We start from the raw sequence: 16,468 nt of genomic DNA, 5'->3' as shown, positions 1-16,468 counted from the left end.
GCCAGGGACCGCACTCTGCTGCGGCGCCCCCGACACTGTGCTCTGTTCCGGGGCCTGTGACACTGCGCTCTGCTCTGGTGCCATCGACACCGTGCTCTGCTCCGGCGCCATCGACACCTCGCTCTGCTCTGGTGTCCTCGACACCTCGCTCTGCTCTGGTGTCCTCGACACCTCGCTCTGCTCTGGTGTCCTCGACACCTCGCTCTGCTCCGGCGCCATCGACACCTCGCTCTGCTCCGGCGCCATCGACACCGCGCGTGGCTCAGGCGTCCCCGACTCCGCGCTCTGCTCAGGCGTCCCTGACTCCGCGCTCTGCCCCGGCGCCGCGGCCACCGAGCTCTGTGCCCATCTGGTTGTACCTTGGTGTCATGTACAGTTTGTTTGAAGACATTAGAAATTGCTATGTAGGCATTTATTAGTGATTCTCTGTTTTCAGCGGGAGTTTTTTTTATTTCCATCATCTTCAAAAAAGTTACATCCTTTTTGCAGAGCCAGTACACAGAGTGGTCACTGGGACCATTTCTCCTTTGATTATTAGTCATGTTGGCACATTTTTTGTGTATGGCTGCTGAACAGAGTTGGCATTGAAAGCTCTGTTGGTAATCTACCTTCATGTTGCATTCTATGCACGTTTTTATCAAAGACATTTTTGTTGAACACTTCTGTTCAGTGATGGTCTTACCAGGTCTTACAAGGTGGGGGTGTTGACCGTTGAGGGTTGACTGTGGGTGTTGACCGTTGAGGGTTGACTGTGGGTGTTGACCGTTGAGGGTTGACTGTGGGTGTTGACCGTGGGTGTTTACCAACTTGAGACAGGCACGGAGGGGCAGTATGGACGGCCAGTGTTGCTACCACGTGTCGCACTCTTAATTTGTTTTGTTCACTTGTTAGATTACATTACCTGCATTTTCCCACTAGTTATCTTACAGTGGAGGCGTCTGGTTTCTGTGTCTGGGCACTAGTTACCTGGGTACGTTACACTATTTGGAAGAATACACACACAGAGGGTACTGGGGTGGGCCTATCTCCAAATGGCCCTTGTTTACATACACACGATGGACTTATTTTGTGTATAATTTGTTCACTTGATATTAAGGTATATTATCTTAATTTTTCTTTATAATTGACACAGGTTTTGCATAGAGAGCTTAGCACTATGGACACTGATTTCTTGATGTTTCAATAGCGAGAGATGTGATTTATTGACGACTTGGCAACTATCGTCTAAGGACTCCTGGCACCACGAGGGCAGGCCTTGACTACACCCGAATTTCACTTATTTACCTGGTTGATACCTGGTTGATGGGGTTCTGGGAGTTCTTCCACTCCCCAAGCCCGGCCCGAGGCCAGGCTTGACTTGTGAGAGTTTGGTCCACCAGGCTGTTGCTTGGAGCGGCCCGCAGGCCCACATACCCACCACAGCCCGGTTGGTCCGGCACTCCTTGGAGGAATAAATCTAGTTTCCTCTTGAAGATGTCCACGGTTGTTCCGGCAATATTTCTAATGCTCGCTGGGAGGGTGTTGAACAACCTTGGACCTCTGATGTTTATACAGTGTTCTCTGATTGTGGCTATGGCACCTCTGCTCTTCACTGGTTCTATTCTGAATTTTCTTCCATATCGTTCACTCCAGTACATTGTTATTTTACTGTGTAAATTTGGTACTTGGCCCTTCAGTATCTTCCAGGTGTATATTATTTGATATCTCTCTCGTCTTCTTTCTAGTGAGTACATTTGGAGGGCTTTGAGACGATCCCAATAATTTATGTGCTTTATTGCGTCTATGCGTGCCGTATATGTTCTCTGCATTCCCTCTATTTCAGCAATCTCTCCTGCTCTGAAGGGGGAAGTGAGTACTGAGCAGTACTCAAGACGGGACAACACAAGTGACTTGAAGAGTACAACCATTGTGATGGGATCCCTGGATTTGAAAGTTCTCGTAATCCATCCTATCATTTTTCTGGCTGACGTAATATTTGCTTGGTTATGCTCCCTAAACGTTAGGTCGTCAGACTTCATTATTCCCAAATCCTTTACATGCTGTTTTCCTACTATGGGCACATTTGATTGTGTTTTGTACCCTGTTTTATGTTTAAGGTCCTCATTTTTACCGTACCTGAGTACCTGGAATTTATCACTGTTAAACATCATGTTATTTTCTGATGCCCAGTCGAAAACTTTATTAATATCAGCTTGAAGTTTTTCAATGTCTTCAGCCGAGGTAATTTTCATACTGATTTTTGTGTCATCTGCAAAGGATGATACGAAGCTGTGACTTGTATTTTTATCTATATCTGATATGAGAATAAGAAAAAGCAGCGGTGCAAGGACTGTACCCTGAGGTACAGAGCTTTTAACTGCGCTCGGACTAGATTTTATATGGTTGACCATTACTCGCCGAGTCCTGTTTGACAGGAAACTGAGTATCCAGCGTCCTACTTTACCAGTTATTCCCATTGACTTCATTTTATGTGCTATCACGCCATGGTCACATTTATCGAAAGCCTTTGCGAAGTCCGTATATATGACATCAGCCGCGGCGCCCCACTCTTCAAGAGGGCCCACCCCGCGGTGCCCCACTCCTCAAGAGGGCCCACCCCGCAGCGCCCCACTCTTCAAGAGGGCCCACCCCGCGGTGCCCCACTCCTCAAGAGGGCCCACCCCGCGGCGCCCCACTCTTCAAGAGGGCCCACCCCTCGGGGCCCCACTCTTCAAGACAGGCCCCAAAGAATGACCTCTGAAATAATCCCACGATAATTCTGATATCCGAGTCAGAGACGATAACGGGCGCCGTTATTACAGGCGTGATGGTGTGTCTGTTGAAGCAGACCACTATCACAAGCTTGTGTTAGTCTCAGTGGCATGAGACTGTGACCGCGGCGGCCTTGTTGTCTTACCCATGTGGTGACTGTTGGCTAGTTAACCCTACAATCAATCACAATCACTGAAATTGTTGTTTTCACACTGGTGCGCAACACTTCATAATATCACTAGGCATGTTTCGTCTCTCTAGTACTGAAATGTGACGAGTCATGGATACTTTTTCCAGGAAGGCGGACTCGCAGTGTACTGGCATCACGCCCCTTGTGGACTGGTGCATGGGGAATACATGGTTTAGTGAGGCATACAAGGAAGCAAGGCAGTTAAATACAAGGGCGTTGAGGGTGTACAGAAATATCAGAATGCAAGAGAGCAGAGGGAGATGCCAGAGGGCCGGGAATGAATGCCTCAGGGTCAGAATAGTAAGCAGACCAGCCTGTCCTCCTAAGGTTTCCCAACGTCAAGAAAACAGTCAATTTAAAGTGTCCTCTCCTAACCTGCCAGAGGATCCAAAACAGAAAACGGGACAGTACGTCACTGTTGCGAGCAGCTTCCATTTTCTAGTACGACAATTGTTGGCCTTGTGTAACGCATACGAGCGAAAAGCGACGTTCTTTGCAGGAGGACAGAGTCAATGTCAGCTAATAAAGCCTGGATAGATCCAAACCTGGTCAACAGTCACTTCAGGAGGGACATAACAGTGAAAGACTGTGTATGGACTGTGTACTGTGCTGCTACACTTACTGTGCAGTCTTTGGAGTTAATGCCGAGATTTATTATGATACCAGCTGTAGTGGGTGGGAGATGTGCTCGGACCAGCTGTAGTGGGTGGGAGATGTGCTCGGACCAGCTGTAGTGGGTGGGAGATGTGCTCGGACCAGCTGTAGTGGGTGGGAGATGTGCCTGGACCAGCTGTAGTGGGTGGGAGATGTGCCTGGACCAGCTGTAGTGGGTGGGAGATGTGCTGGACCAGCTGTAGTGGGTGGGAGATGTGCTCGGACCAGCTGTAGTGGGTGGGAGATGTGCTCGGACCAGCTGTAGTGGGTGGGAGATGTGCTCGGACCAGCTGTAGTGGGTGGGAGATGTGCTCGGACCAGCTGTAGTGGGTGGGAGATGTGCTCGGACCAGCTGTAGTGGGTGGGAGATGTGCCTGGACCAGCTGTAGTGGGTGGGAGATGTGCTGGACCAGCTGTAGTGGGTGGGAGATGTGCCCGGACCAGCTGTAGTGGGTGGGAGATGTGCCTGGACCAGCTGTAGTGGGTGGGAGATGTGCCTGGACCAGCTGTAGTGGGTGGGAGATGTGCTGGACCAGCTGTAGTGGGTGGGAGATGTGCTCGGACCAGCTGTAGTGGGTGGGAGATGTGCTGGACCAGCTGTAGTGGGTGGGAGATGTGCTCGGACCAGCTGTAGTGGGTGGGAGATGTGCTGGACCAGCTGTAGTGGGTGGGAGATGTGCTGGACCAGCTGTAGTGGGTGGGAGATGTGCTGGACCAGCTGTAGTGGGTGGGAGATGTGCCCGGACCAGCTGTAGTGGGTGGGAGATGTGCTCGGACCAGCTGTAGTGGGTGGGAGATGTGCCTGGACCAGCTGTAGTGGGTGGAAGATGTGCTCGGACCAGCTGTAGTGGGTGGGAGATGTGCCTGGACCAGCTGTAGTGGGAGGGAGATGTGCTGGACCAGCTGTAGTTGGTGGGAGATGTGCCTGGACCAGCTGTAGTGGGTGGGAGATGTGCTCGGACCAGCTGTAGTGGGTGGGAGATGTGCCTGGACCAGCTGTAGTGGGTGGGAGATGTGCTCGGACCAGCTGTAGTGGGTCGGAGATGTGCCTGGACCAGCTGTAGTGGGTGAGAGATGTGCTCGGACCAGCTGTAGTGGGTGGGAGATGTGCCTGGACCAGCTGTAGTGGGTGGGAGATGTGCTGGACCAGCTGTAGTGGGTGGGAGATGTGCCTGGACCAGCTGTAGTGGGTGGGAGATGTGCTCGGACCAGCTGTAGTGGGTGGGAGATGTGCTCGGACCAGCTGTAGTGGGTGGGAGATGTGCTCGGACCAGCTGTAGTGGGTGGGAGATGTGCCTGGACCAGCTGTAGTGGGTGGGAGATGTGCTGGACCAGCTGTAGTGGGTGGGAGATGTGCCCGGACCAGCTGTAGTGGGTGGGAGATGTGCCTGGACCAGCTGTAGTGGGTGGGAGATGTGCCTGGACCAGCTGTAGTGGGTGGGAGATGTGCTGGACCAGCTGTAGTGGGTGGGAGATGTACTCGGGCCAGCTGTAGTGGGTGGGAGATGTGCTGGACCAGCTGTAGTGGGTGGGAGATGTGCTCGGACCAGCTGTAGTGGGTGGGAGATGTGCTGGACCAGCTGTAGTGGGTGGGAGATGTGCTGGACCAGCTGTAGTGGGTGGGAGATGTGCCCAGACCAGCTGTAGTGGGTGGGAGATGTGCTCGGACCAGCTGTAGTGGGTGGGAGATGTGCCTGGACCAGCTGTAGTGGGTGGGAGATGTGCTCGGACCAGCTGTAGTGGGTGGGAGATGTGCCTGGACCAGCTGTAGTGGGTGGAAGATGTGCTCGGACCAGCTGTAGTGGGTGGGAGATGTGCCTGGACCAGCAGTAGTGGGTGGGAGATGTGCTGGACCAGCTGTAGTGGGTGGGAGATGTGCCTGGACCAGCTGTAGTGGGTGGGAGATGTGCTCGGACCAGCTGTAGTGGGTGGGAGATGTGCCTGGACCAGCTGTAGTGGGTGGGAGATGTGCTCGGACCAGCTGTAGTGGGTCGGAGATGTGCCTGGACCAGCTGTAGTGGGTGAGAGATGTGCTCGGACCAGCTGTAGTGGGTGGGAGATGTGCCTGGACCAGCTGTAGTGGGTGGGAGATGTGCTCGGACCAGCTGTAGTGGGTGGGAGATGTGCCTGGACCAGCTGTAGTGGGTGGGAGATGTGCCCGGACCAGCTGTAGTGGGTGGGAGATGTGCCCGGACCAGCTGTAGTGGGTGGGAGATGTGCCTGGACCAGCTGTAGTGGGTGGGAGATGTGCTCGGACCAGCTGTAGTGGGTGGGAGATGTGCCTGGACCAGCTGTAGTGGGTGGGAGATGTGCCCGGACCAGCTGTAGTGGGTGGGAGATGTGCTCGGACCAGCTGTAGTGGGTGGGAGATGTGCCCGGACCAGCTGTAGTGGGTGGGAGATGTGCCCGGACCAGCTGTAGTGGGTGGGAGATGTGCCCGGACCAGCTGTAGTGGGTGGGAGATGTGCTCGGACCAGCTGTAGTGGGTGGGAGATGTGCTGGACCAGCTGTAGTGGGTGGGAGATGTGCTGGACCAGCTGTAGTGGGTGGGAGATGTGCTGGACCAGCTGTAGTGGGTGGGAGATGTGCCTGGACCAGCTGTAGTGGGTGGGAGATGTGCTCGGACCAGCTGTAGTGGGTGGGAGATGTGCCTGGACCAGCTGTAGTGGGTGGGAGATGTGCTCGGACCAGCTGTAGTGGGTGGGAGATGTGCTGGACCAGCTGTAGTGGGTGGGAGATGTGCTGGACCAGCTGTAGTGGGTGGGAGATGTGCTCGGACCAGCTGTAGTGGGTGGGAGATGTGCCTGGACCAGCTGTAGTGGGTGGGAGATGTGCTCGGACCAGCTGTAGTGGGTGGGAGATGTGCTGGACCAGCTGTAGTGGGTGGGAGATGTGCTCGGACCAGCTGTAGTGGGTGGGAGATGTGCCTGGACCAGCTGTAGTGGGTGGGAGATGTGCTCGGACCAGCTGTAGTGGGTGGGAGATGTGCTCGGACCAGCTGTAGTGGGTGGGAGATGTGCTCGGACCAGCTGTAACAGGAACAGACTGCCACATCACTCCCACCTGTGACGTGGGAGTGGACCATCACAGGTGGGACTCCCCCTGGCATGATCCCTGTACATGGGAGTCCCACGGTGTTGATGTCAAGGCTCCTGACAGTGTGAGACGCTCGTCGTGACTGGCTCGGTGGGGTCGTAAGTGGATTTATTGGACCAATGGGAAGCCTTTTTACAAACCTTTCAAGGAGGAGCACTGTTGCCATCTGCAGGGTTACCCGTTGTGACTTGCAATAATTATTGCCAGTTGTTTCTTTATTTCCAGTGGAAATAAGTTGTTTTTTTAACATAATAAACATGGAAATTGATGAAAATATTTATAGCGGTTTCGCACCAGGAATTATCAGGAAAAAGCGCAAAGCCATTATGACTAACAAAAATATGGAAAATAGTTCAATATAGTTTTTATATATACTAGCTGTACCCGGCCACGCGTTGCTGTGGCTCCAACCCGTCCTCTTAAAAAGAACGTCACTTTTGGCTCGTATGCGCGATATGGCTAAATTTGGACGTAATTTGAAATGAAATCGACTCACAAAAGTGACGTTCTGTTCCGTTTTCTATTTGAGTCGTCCGCCTTACGCGCAGAGGTTATAAGAGGACACTTTAAATTAACGTTTTTCATAACGTTTTGAAACTTTATGAGAATTTCCTGCCCACCTAACCTATCAGAGGACCCTTAACTTACTGTTGTTGAAAAAGAAATCCCAAATTTATTTTAATTTTTTTTTCATTTTCAAATTACGTCCAAATTCGGCCATACTGGCAAACGGCCAAAAGCGACGTTCTTTTTAAGAGGACAGGGGCTTAGCTACAGCAACATCCCCCCCCCCATCCTCCCCACCATTCCCCCCTACCCCGTCCCCTCGTCCGCCAAACCATTCCCCCCCCCCCACCCCCGTCCCCAATGAGCGCCTGACAGCTGAGTGGACAGTGCTTCGCATTCGTAGTCCTGAGGTTCCGGGTTCGATCCCCGGTTGAAGCGAAGACAAATGGGCAAAAAGTTTCTTTCATCCTGATGCCCCTGTTCACCTAGCAGTAAATAGGTACCTGAGAGTTAGACAGCTGCTACGGGCTACTTACTAGGGGTATGTAACAAAAAGGAGGCTTGGTCGAGGACCGAGCCGTGGGGACCCAAAGCCCCGAAATCATCTCAAGAGATAATCTCCCCTCGTCCTCCCCACCATCCCCATTACCCCCCGTCCCCTCGTCCTCCCCACCATCCCCATTACCCCCCGTCCCCTCGTCCTCCCCACCATCCCCCCGTCCCCTCGTCCTCCCCACCATCCCCCCGTCCCCTCGTCCTCCCCACCATTCCCCCGTCCCCTCGTCCTCCTCACCATTCCCCCGTCCCCTCGTCCTCCCCACCATTCCACCGTCCCCTCGTCCTCCCCACCATTCCACCGTCCCCTCGTCCTCCCCACCATTCCACCGTCCCCTCGTCCTCCCCACCATTCCCCCGTCCCCTCGTCCTCCCCACCATTCCCCCGTCCCCTCGTCCTCCCCACCATTCCACCGTCCCCTCGTCCTCCCCACCATTCCCCCGTCCCCTCGTCCTCCCCACCATTCCACCGTCCCCTCGTCCTCCCCACCATTCCACCGTCCCCTCGTCCTCCCCACCATTCCCCCGTCCCCTCGTCCTCCCCACCATTCCACCGTCCCCTCGTCCTCCCCACCATTCCACCGTCCCCTCGTCCTCCCCACCATTCCACCGTCCCCTCGTCCTCCCCACCATTCCACCGTCCCCTCGTCCTCCCCACCATTCCCCCGTCCCCTCGTCCTCCCCACCATTCCCCCGTCCCCTCGTCCTCCCCACCATTCCCCCGTCCCCTCGTCCTCCCCACCATTCCACCGTCCCCTCGTCCTCCTCACCATTCCCCCGTGCCCTCGTCCTCCCCACCATTCCACCGTCCCCTCGTCCTCCCCACCATTCCACCGTCCCCTCGTCCTCCCCACCATTCCACCGTCCCCTCGTCCTCCCCACCATTCCCCCGTCCCCTCGTCCTCCCCACCATTCCACCGTCCCCTCGTCCTCCTCACCATTCCCCCGTGCCCTCGTCCTCCTCACCATTCCCCCGTCCCCTCGTCCTCCCCACAATTCCACCGTCCCCTCGTCCTCCTCACCATTCCCCCGTCCCCTCGTCCTCCCCACAATTCCACCGTCCCCTCGTCCTCCTCACCATTCCCCCGTGCCCTCGTCCTCCCCACCATTCCCTCACATGAAAAACAGTTAAAAAAAACATGTTTTTACCTGTCACAGGTTTGACATCTATATAGTAGGTATATAAAACATGAACGTATTCGAATGCAACGTTATGTCAAAATTTCAAGGCAATCGTTAAAGAACTTTCGGAGACTAAAAATGTATATTTTTATTTATATAGATTAAATAGCATACTGTAGTATTATGTAGAGTGTACATATGGTGTACACACTGTACACCATATGATTGACTCGGAGAGGCACTTACCAGCCGGCCATCCCCCGACAGCCATCCTTATTCTGATACATTCCAAGTTCTATATAGTCGTAAGGCTTGGCACTTTCTCCTGATAATTTCCTTCTCCTACAGCACAATTAGGTGGGTTATTAAGTAGGTAGTTAAGCCTGTCGTGTTGTAGGCCTATGATCACTCGTCACTGTCAGACATCACAGTCACATTCGTTCCTGTCTTAACTCTTTATGTCTCACTACGACAAGTGGTTTTTTCTTCCCTTCAAGTTGCTCATAAAGCTAATGTTGCGCGTTTTGACTTCGTTGTTCTAGTCTTCACTAGGACTATCATCTCTCTACACCGCTACTATAGGTCCGTGGCGGCGCTGTGACACCTCGCGGCACTCTTCTCCTGCCCACGTCCTGGGATATTACCTATTTAACACAGTGGTCAATCGTTATCACTGAAATTGGTGTTTCTTAACTTTAAGCGCTTCATAGTATCACTAGGCAATGTTTCCTCTCTCTAGCACTGAGATGTCACGAGATATGAATACTTTTTCCAGGAGCAACAGACACGTCAACTCACTCACCTAGTTGTGCTTGCTGGCTTGAAGGGAAGGTAACTAGTAGGAGAAAGCGCCCATCCATTACGACTATATAGCATTTGGAACGGGTCAGAATGAGGATTTGGGGGGAAAGAATTGTGCCAAGAAGCTGGACGGTCGGGGATTGAATGCCGACCTGCATGAAGCGACGCCGTCGCTCTACTGTCCAGTCCAAGTGGTTGGACTTGCTGGTGTTGAGCTTCGGCTTTTTGGTACCGCCTCACAACCATAAATTTACTGGTGTACAGATTCCTGAGCCTACTGGGCTCTATCATTTGAAACTGTGACAATGTCAGACCACGGAGGAAAATGAAACAGGAATTTCCTTAAGTACTTTCGTATATTAAATACATCTTCAGAAGGAATGATCTGATGGGCCAATGGGCCGTCTGCGTTGTCCAAGTATTGTACCTCACCTTACTTTACCACTCTTTCCTGCCTATTTATACCCATCACTCGATCTGTAAAATCATTCCTTCTGAAGATGTATTTAATATACGAAAGTACTTAAGGAAATTCCTGTTTCATTTTCCTCCGTGGTCTGACATTGTCACATTCTTAATCACGTGTTTATTTTCGTGATATACACACATTTGAAACTGTGTATGGAGTCAGCCTCCACCACATCACTTCCTAGTGCATTCCATTTACTAACTACTCTGACACTGAACAAGTTATTTTTAATGTCTCTGTGGCTCATTTGGGTACTCAGCTTCCACCTGTGTCCCCCGTGTGCCTGTACCACCCGTTTTAAATAATCCATCCTTGTCTATCCTGTCAATTCCCCTGAGAATTTTATATGTGATGATCATGTCTCCATGATCGACATGTGGTGATTATGTCGTGAGGTGCATTTCACGCAGCCTCTCCTCGTAGCTCATGCCTCTTAGTTCTGGGACTATCCTAGTGTCATATCTTTTAACTTTTTCCGGTTTCGTCTTGTGCTTGATAAGATACAGGCTCAATGCTGAGGCCGCATACTCCAGGATTGGTTTTACATACGTGGTATACAAGGTTCTGAAAGATTCCTTATACAGGTTTCTGTAAGCAGTTATGATGTTAGCCAGCCTCGCATACGCCGCTGGTGTTATTCTTTTGATGTGGGCTTCGGGAGACAGGTTTAGCGTGATATCAACTCCTAGATTTTTCTCTCTGTCCGTTTCGTGAAGGACTTCATCTCCCATTCGGTATCTCGTGTCTGGCCTCCTGTTTCCACTGCCTAGTTTCATTACCTTACATTTACCTGGGTTGAACTTTAGTAGCCATTTGTTGGTTACTCATACTATCTTCCTCTGCCTTAATCCTTCTCAGAATTTTTGCATCATCAGCAAAAATTGAGAGAAACGATTCTATACCCTCTGGGAGATTCTCATATCCCTTCTGGGAGATTCTCAAACCCTTATTCTCATACCAGATATAGACAAAAATACAAGTCACAGCTTCGTATCATCCTTTGCAGATGACACAAAAATCAGTATGAAAATTATCTCGGCTGAAGACACTGAAAAACTTCAAGCTGATATTAATAAAGTTTTCGACTGGGCATCAGAAAATAACATGATGTTTAACAGTGATAAATTCCAGGTACTCAAGTACGGTAAAAATGAGGACCTTAAACATAATACAGAGTACAAAACACAATCAAATGTACCCGTAGTAGGAAAACAGCATGTAAAGGATTTGGGAATAATAATGTCTGACGACCTTACGTTTAAGGAGCATAACCAAGCAAATATTGCGACAGCCAGAAAAATGATAGGATGGATTACGAGAACTTTCAAATCCAGGGATCCCATCTCAATGGTTGTACTCTTCAAGTCACTTGTGTTGTCCCGTCTTGAGTACTGCTCAGTACTCACTTCCCCCTTCAGAGCAGGAGAGATTGCTGAAATAGAGGGAATACAGAGAACATACACGGCACGCATAGACGCAATAAAGCACCTAAATTATTGGGATCGTCTCAAAGCCCTTCAAATGTACTCACTAGAGAGACGACGAGAGAGAGATATCAAATAATATACACCTGGAAGATACTGGAGGGCCAAGTACCAAATCTACACAGTAAAATAACAACGTACTGGAGTGAACGATATGGAAGAAAATGCAGAATAGAACCAGTGAAGCACGGAGGTGCCATAGGCACAATCAGAGAACACTGTATAAACATCATAGGTCCGCGGTTGTTCAACGTCCTCCCAGCAAGCATAAGAAATATTGCCGGAACAACCGTGGACATCTTCAAGAGGAAACTAGATTTATTCCTCCAAGGAGTGCCGGACCAACCGGGCTGTGGTGGGTATGTGGGCCTGCGGGCCGCTCCAAGCAACAGCCTAGTGGACCAAACTCTCACAAGTCAAGCCTGGCCTCGGGCCGGGCTTGGGGGAGTAGAAGAACTCCCAGAACCCCATCAACCAGGTAATCAACCAGATCATTTACATATATCAGAAACAGTATAGGCCCAAGGACTGACCCCTGTGGGACTCCACTTGTAACGTCTCGCCAATCTGAGGCTTCACTCCTCATAGTCACTCGCTGTCTTTCTTGCCGGATTTGTCTTGCCTGATATTTGTTGCCTGGTCACAGAATTCAATTAATCCTGTGAGGCATGATCTGCCCTCCCTGAACCCATGCTGATGTTGTGTTACAAAGTTCTTTCGCTCCAGATGTTCCACTGGCTTTTTTAGCACAATCTTCCCCATCATCTTGCATGGAATGCAAGTTAGGGACACTGACCTGTAGTTCAGTGTCTCCTGTCTATCACCCTTCTTGAATATCGGGACTACGTTAGCCGTCTTCCAAATTTTTGGCATTTCACTTGTTATCAGTGATTTGTTATACACCATGGAGAGTGGCAGACACAGAGCTTCTGCTCCTTCCTTTAGCATCCATGGTGAGATTCCATCTGGGCCTATAGCCTTTGTTACATCCAACTCTAGCAGATGCTTCCACACTTCCTTACCTTGAGGTTACCTTGAGGTGATTTCGGGGCTTAGTGACCCCGCGGACCTGTCGTCGACCAGGCCTTCTTGTTGCTGGACTGGTCAACCAGGCTGTTGGACGCGGCTGCTCACAGCCTGACGTATGAGTCACAACCTGGTTGATCAGGTATCCTTTGGAGGTGCTTATCCAGTTCTCTCTTGAACACTGTGAGGGGTCTGCCAGTTATGCCCCTTATGTGTAGTGAAAACGTGTTGAACAGTCTCGGGCCTCAGATGTTGATAATTCTCTCTCAGAGTACCTGTTGCACCTCTGCTTTTCAATGGGGGTATTCTGCACATCCTGCCATGTCTTCTGGTCTCATGTGATGCCTTATGTAGTGCCTTCTGGTTTCCTTACTGGTAATCACAAACTCATCTAGTGGTGTCTGGTTAGATATTCCCTCGCTTATCTCTGGGACGTCCCCTTGTTTTACTGTGAAAACCTGGAATTTCTTATTGAGATCTTCATGCACTTCCTTGTCGTTTGTAGTGTATTTGTCTGCCCCTATTCTCAGTTTCATTACCTGATCCTTCACTGTTGTTTTTCTCCTGATGTGGCTGAGCAGCAGTTTAGGTTGAGTTTTTGTCTTGCTTGCTATGTCAATTTCATATTGTCGTTCTGCCTCTAATCTCAGCCTGACGTATTCATTCCTGGCCCTCTGGTATCTTTCTCTGCTCTCTAGTGTCCTGATATTTCTATAGTTTATTCACGCCCTCGTACTTAATTGCTTTGCTAGCTTACATCTCTGATTAAACCATGGGTTTCTTGTCTGCATTTCACTTTTTTCCTTTTGAACTGGGATGATCTTGTCTGCTGCCTCCTTACACTTTTGTGTGATGTAGTCCATCATGTCTTGAACGTCTTTCCTCTGAACTCTGTTTCCCATGTTATATCTGTTAGAAATTTCCATATCTCCTCATAGTTTCCCTTCCGGAATGCCGTCATTTTATTTCCTGGGCCCTTTCTTGAGTACCTTAACCCTACTTCGACCAGGTACTCAAACATCAGTACATTGTGATCACTCATCCCCAAGGGGGCTTTGAAACCGATTTCCCTTATGTCGGGAAATAACGACACGTTATATTGTTATGTCATTTCCCTTATGTCGGGAAATAACGACCTAGTCTTTACGTTCAAAGTGAAGACTAGGTCGAATCTCGCTGGTTCATCGTTGCCTCTCATTCTTGTTGGTCCCCTGACATGCTGACTTAAAAAATTTCTTGTCGCCACTTCCAAAAGTTTAGCTCTTCATGTTTCCTCACCTTCATGTGGTTCCTTGTTTTTCCAGTCTATCCTTTCGTGATTGAAGTCCCCCATGATGAGCAGATGGGATCGATTTCAACAGGCAGCAGCGGCTGCCCTCTCAATTATAATGTTAACTGCCATGTTGTTGTTGTCATACTCTTGCCTGGGTCTTCTGTCATTTTGGTGGAAGGTCAGTTTGGTGGAAGGAAGTATCACTGCTACTACTACTCTTGGTCCTCCCATCGTCATGGTGCCTGGTATGTAGTCTTTGAAACCCTCGCAGCCTGGGATACCCATCTCCTTGAAACTCCATTCCTTTCTCATGAGTGGGACACTTCGCCTCTTTATTACAGTGTAGTCCTGGGGAAACACCAGGATTGTGTGTGTGTGTGTGTGTAATTACAGGATGAGAGCTACGCTCGTGGTGTCCCGTCTTCCCAGCACTCTTTGTCATATAATGCTTTGAAACTACTGACGGTCTTGGTCTCTACCACCTTCTCACCTAACTTGTTCCAACCGTCTACCACTCTGTTTGCAAAAGTGAATTTTCTTATATTTCTTCGGCATCTGTGTTCAGCAGTTTAAATCTGTGACCTCTTGTTCTTAAAGTTCCAGGTCTCAGGAAATCTTCCCTATCGATTTTATCAATTCCGGTTACTATTTTGTACATAGTGATCATATCACCTCTTTTTCTTCTGTCTTCTAGTTTTGGCATATTTAATGCCTCTAACCTCTCCTCATAGCTCTTGCCCTTCAGTTCTGGGAGCCACTTAGTAGCATGTCTTTGCACCTTTTCCAGTTTGTTGATGTGCTTCTTAAGATATGGGCACCACACAACCGCTGCATATTCTAGCTTTGTCCTAACAAAAGTCGTGAACAATTTCTTTAGTATATCGCCATCCATGTATTTAAAAACAATTCTGAAGTTAGAAAGCGTGGCATAGGCTCCTCGCACAACGTTCTTTATGTGGTCCTCAGGTGATAGTTTTCTATCTAGAACCACCCCTAGATCTCTTTTTTTATCAGAATTCTTTAAAGATTTTGTGTGTGCTCACCTAGTTGTACTCACCTAGTTGTGCTTGCGGGGGTTAAGCTCTGGCTCTTTGGTCCCGCCTCTCAACCGTCAATCAACAGGTGTATAGGTTCCTGAGCCTATTGGGCTCTATCATATCTACACTTGAAACTATGTATGGAGTCAGCCTCCACCACATCACTTCCTAATGCATTCCATTTGTCAACCACTCTGACACTAAAAAAGTTCTTTCTAATATCTCTGTGGCTCATTTGTGTGTGTGTGTGTGTTCTATGCATGTATCATATGATTGCAAATATCCGTGTTTGTGTGGATAGGTACTTCATGTTTGTAATGCTTATATATGTTCTTGCAGGTACGATAACTTGGGACAGTCTCCTTGGCAGTGATGGCGTCACCAGGTAACTCTCCCGCGGTGTTGATGATCTCTTTGTATCTATTATAAACTATGTCCTTGAGGTTAGCAATGATATTATCTAATTCTATATACAAGCTAAGAGTTGCTTTCTTTCTTCGACAAGTGTGAGCATGGCGTTATTGCTCACAAAATGTGTACAAATAATATTACTGCCAATGTAGGAAGTTGGATCTTTAATTTCCAGATGAAGATGACCCTAAGAGCAGCCGATATATTAACAAAGCTAAATCCAGACCTTCCATAATGTATTTCGAAGATTGATGTATTAATGTTGTGACGGTAACGCGTTGGTGTTCGGCTGTTTAAGGCTAGGGGTATGGCCTCGTCACATAGTTATAAAAAAAAATAGAAAACTGGAACTTCGTCTGTGGTAAGGTAAGGAGAAGACACACAAAACACAAGTAAATTTTAACAATGAAATTTTAATTACGTTAAATAAATCAAAACATAAATAAAAGGGACAAACAAATTCGTATAATAAAATCAATCAATCAAAATAATAAGAATAATTAAATGACACAATGAAAAGTTACGTTAAGACAAAATAACAAGAAGTGCAATACAAAAATAAAGGTAAGGTGCTGGAATATTGGCTTTAAGCTACCACCTCTCTCAGTATACGCTAACGTCTAGCCGGGAGGAGTGGTAACTGCGGAAGCACAGAATATTCTGAGGTCTGAGGTCGTGGCGACCCCAGACATCAAGTAGTATGGGGGGGGGGCGAGTGCAGTTGCAGCCAGACCGGCGACCAATCAGCGGAGCCGGTAGTAAGACGGGTAGTTTGGCGGTTTGAGTCTGAGCAGGTGTCTCTGGCTGCATGCGTTTTGCTCTCTGGCAAACCTTGCTGGTGTTGTTGTCGTTGTTGGACATTTCTTCCATAGTAGTTTTATATAATTTTAACGACGTAATTGTGGAGGGAAGAGCAGGCTCAATCTCTTGAAGGAGATTATCGTCACAATGTAATTCGAAGATCACTTTTTCTCATTCTCATATGGGACATACGGGAATGCATACTATAGTACCACATTATCCTTTACAAGTACCACTTAAGATTTTATCAGCAGACAACATAGAGGACACAGAAAACCTTCAAACTCACGA

The 16,468-nt window shown here is 49.2% G+C and overlaps 2 protein-coding genes across 4 annotated transcripts in view; one reads left to right on the top strand and one right to left on the bottom strand.

Annotated features, from left to right (window-relative positions):
* The window catches only part of LOC138367135 (paternally-expressed gene 3 protein-like), a 39,199-nt gene extending 25,642 nt beyond the window's left edge, over window positions 1–13,557 (bottom strand). Inside the window, exons 1-2 of the mRNA XM_069328539.1 lie at window positions 13,413–13,557; window positions 15–359 (exon numbers count right to left, since the gene is read on the bottom strand). Of these exons, the coding sequence (XP_069184640.1) occupies window positions 15–359; window positions 13,413–13,557 (490 nt within the window). The remainder of the gene's footprint in view (window positions 1–14; window positions 360–13,412) is intronic.
* The window catches only part of LOC123760820 (uncharacterized), a 948,105-nt gene that overhangs the window by 140,965 nt on the left and 790,672 nt on the right, over window positions 1–16,468 (top strand). The window lies entirely within an intron of this gene.

Source organism: Procambarus clarkii, chromosome 21, assembly GCF_040958095.1.
Source record: "Procambarus clarkii isolate CNS0578487 chromosome 21, FALCON_Pclarkii_2.0, whole genome shotgun sequence".
Taxonomy (NCBI): Eukaryota; Metazoa; Arthropoda; class Malacostraca; order Decapoda; family Cambaridae; genus Procambarus; species Procambarus clarkii.
The sequence above is the reverse complement of the archived record's forward strand: the minus strand, read 5'-3'. Positions and strand labels throughout refer to the sequence as shown.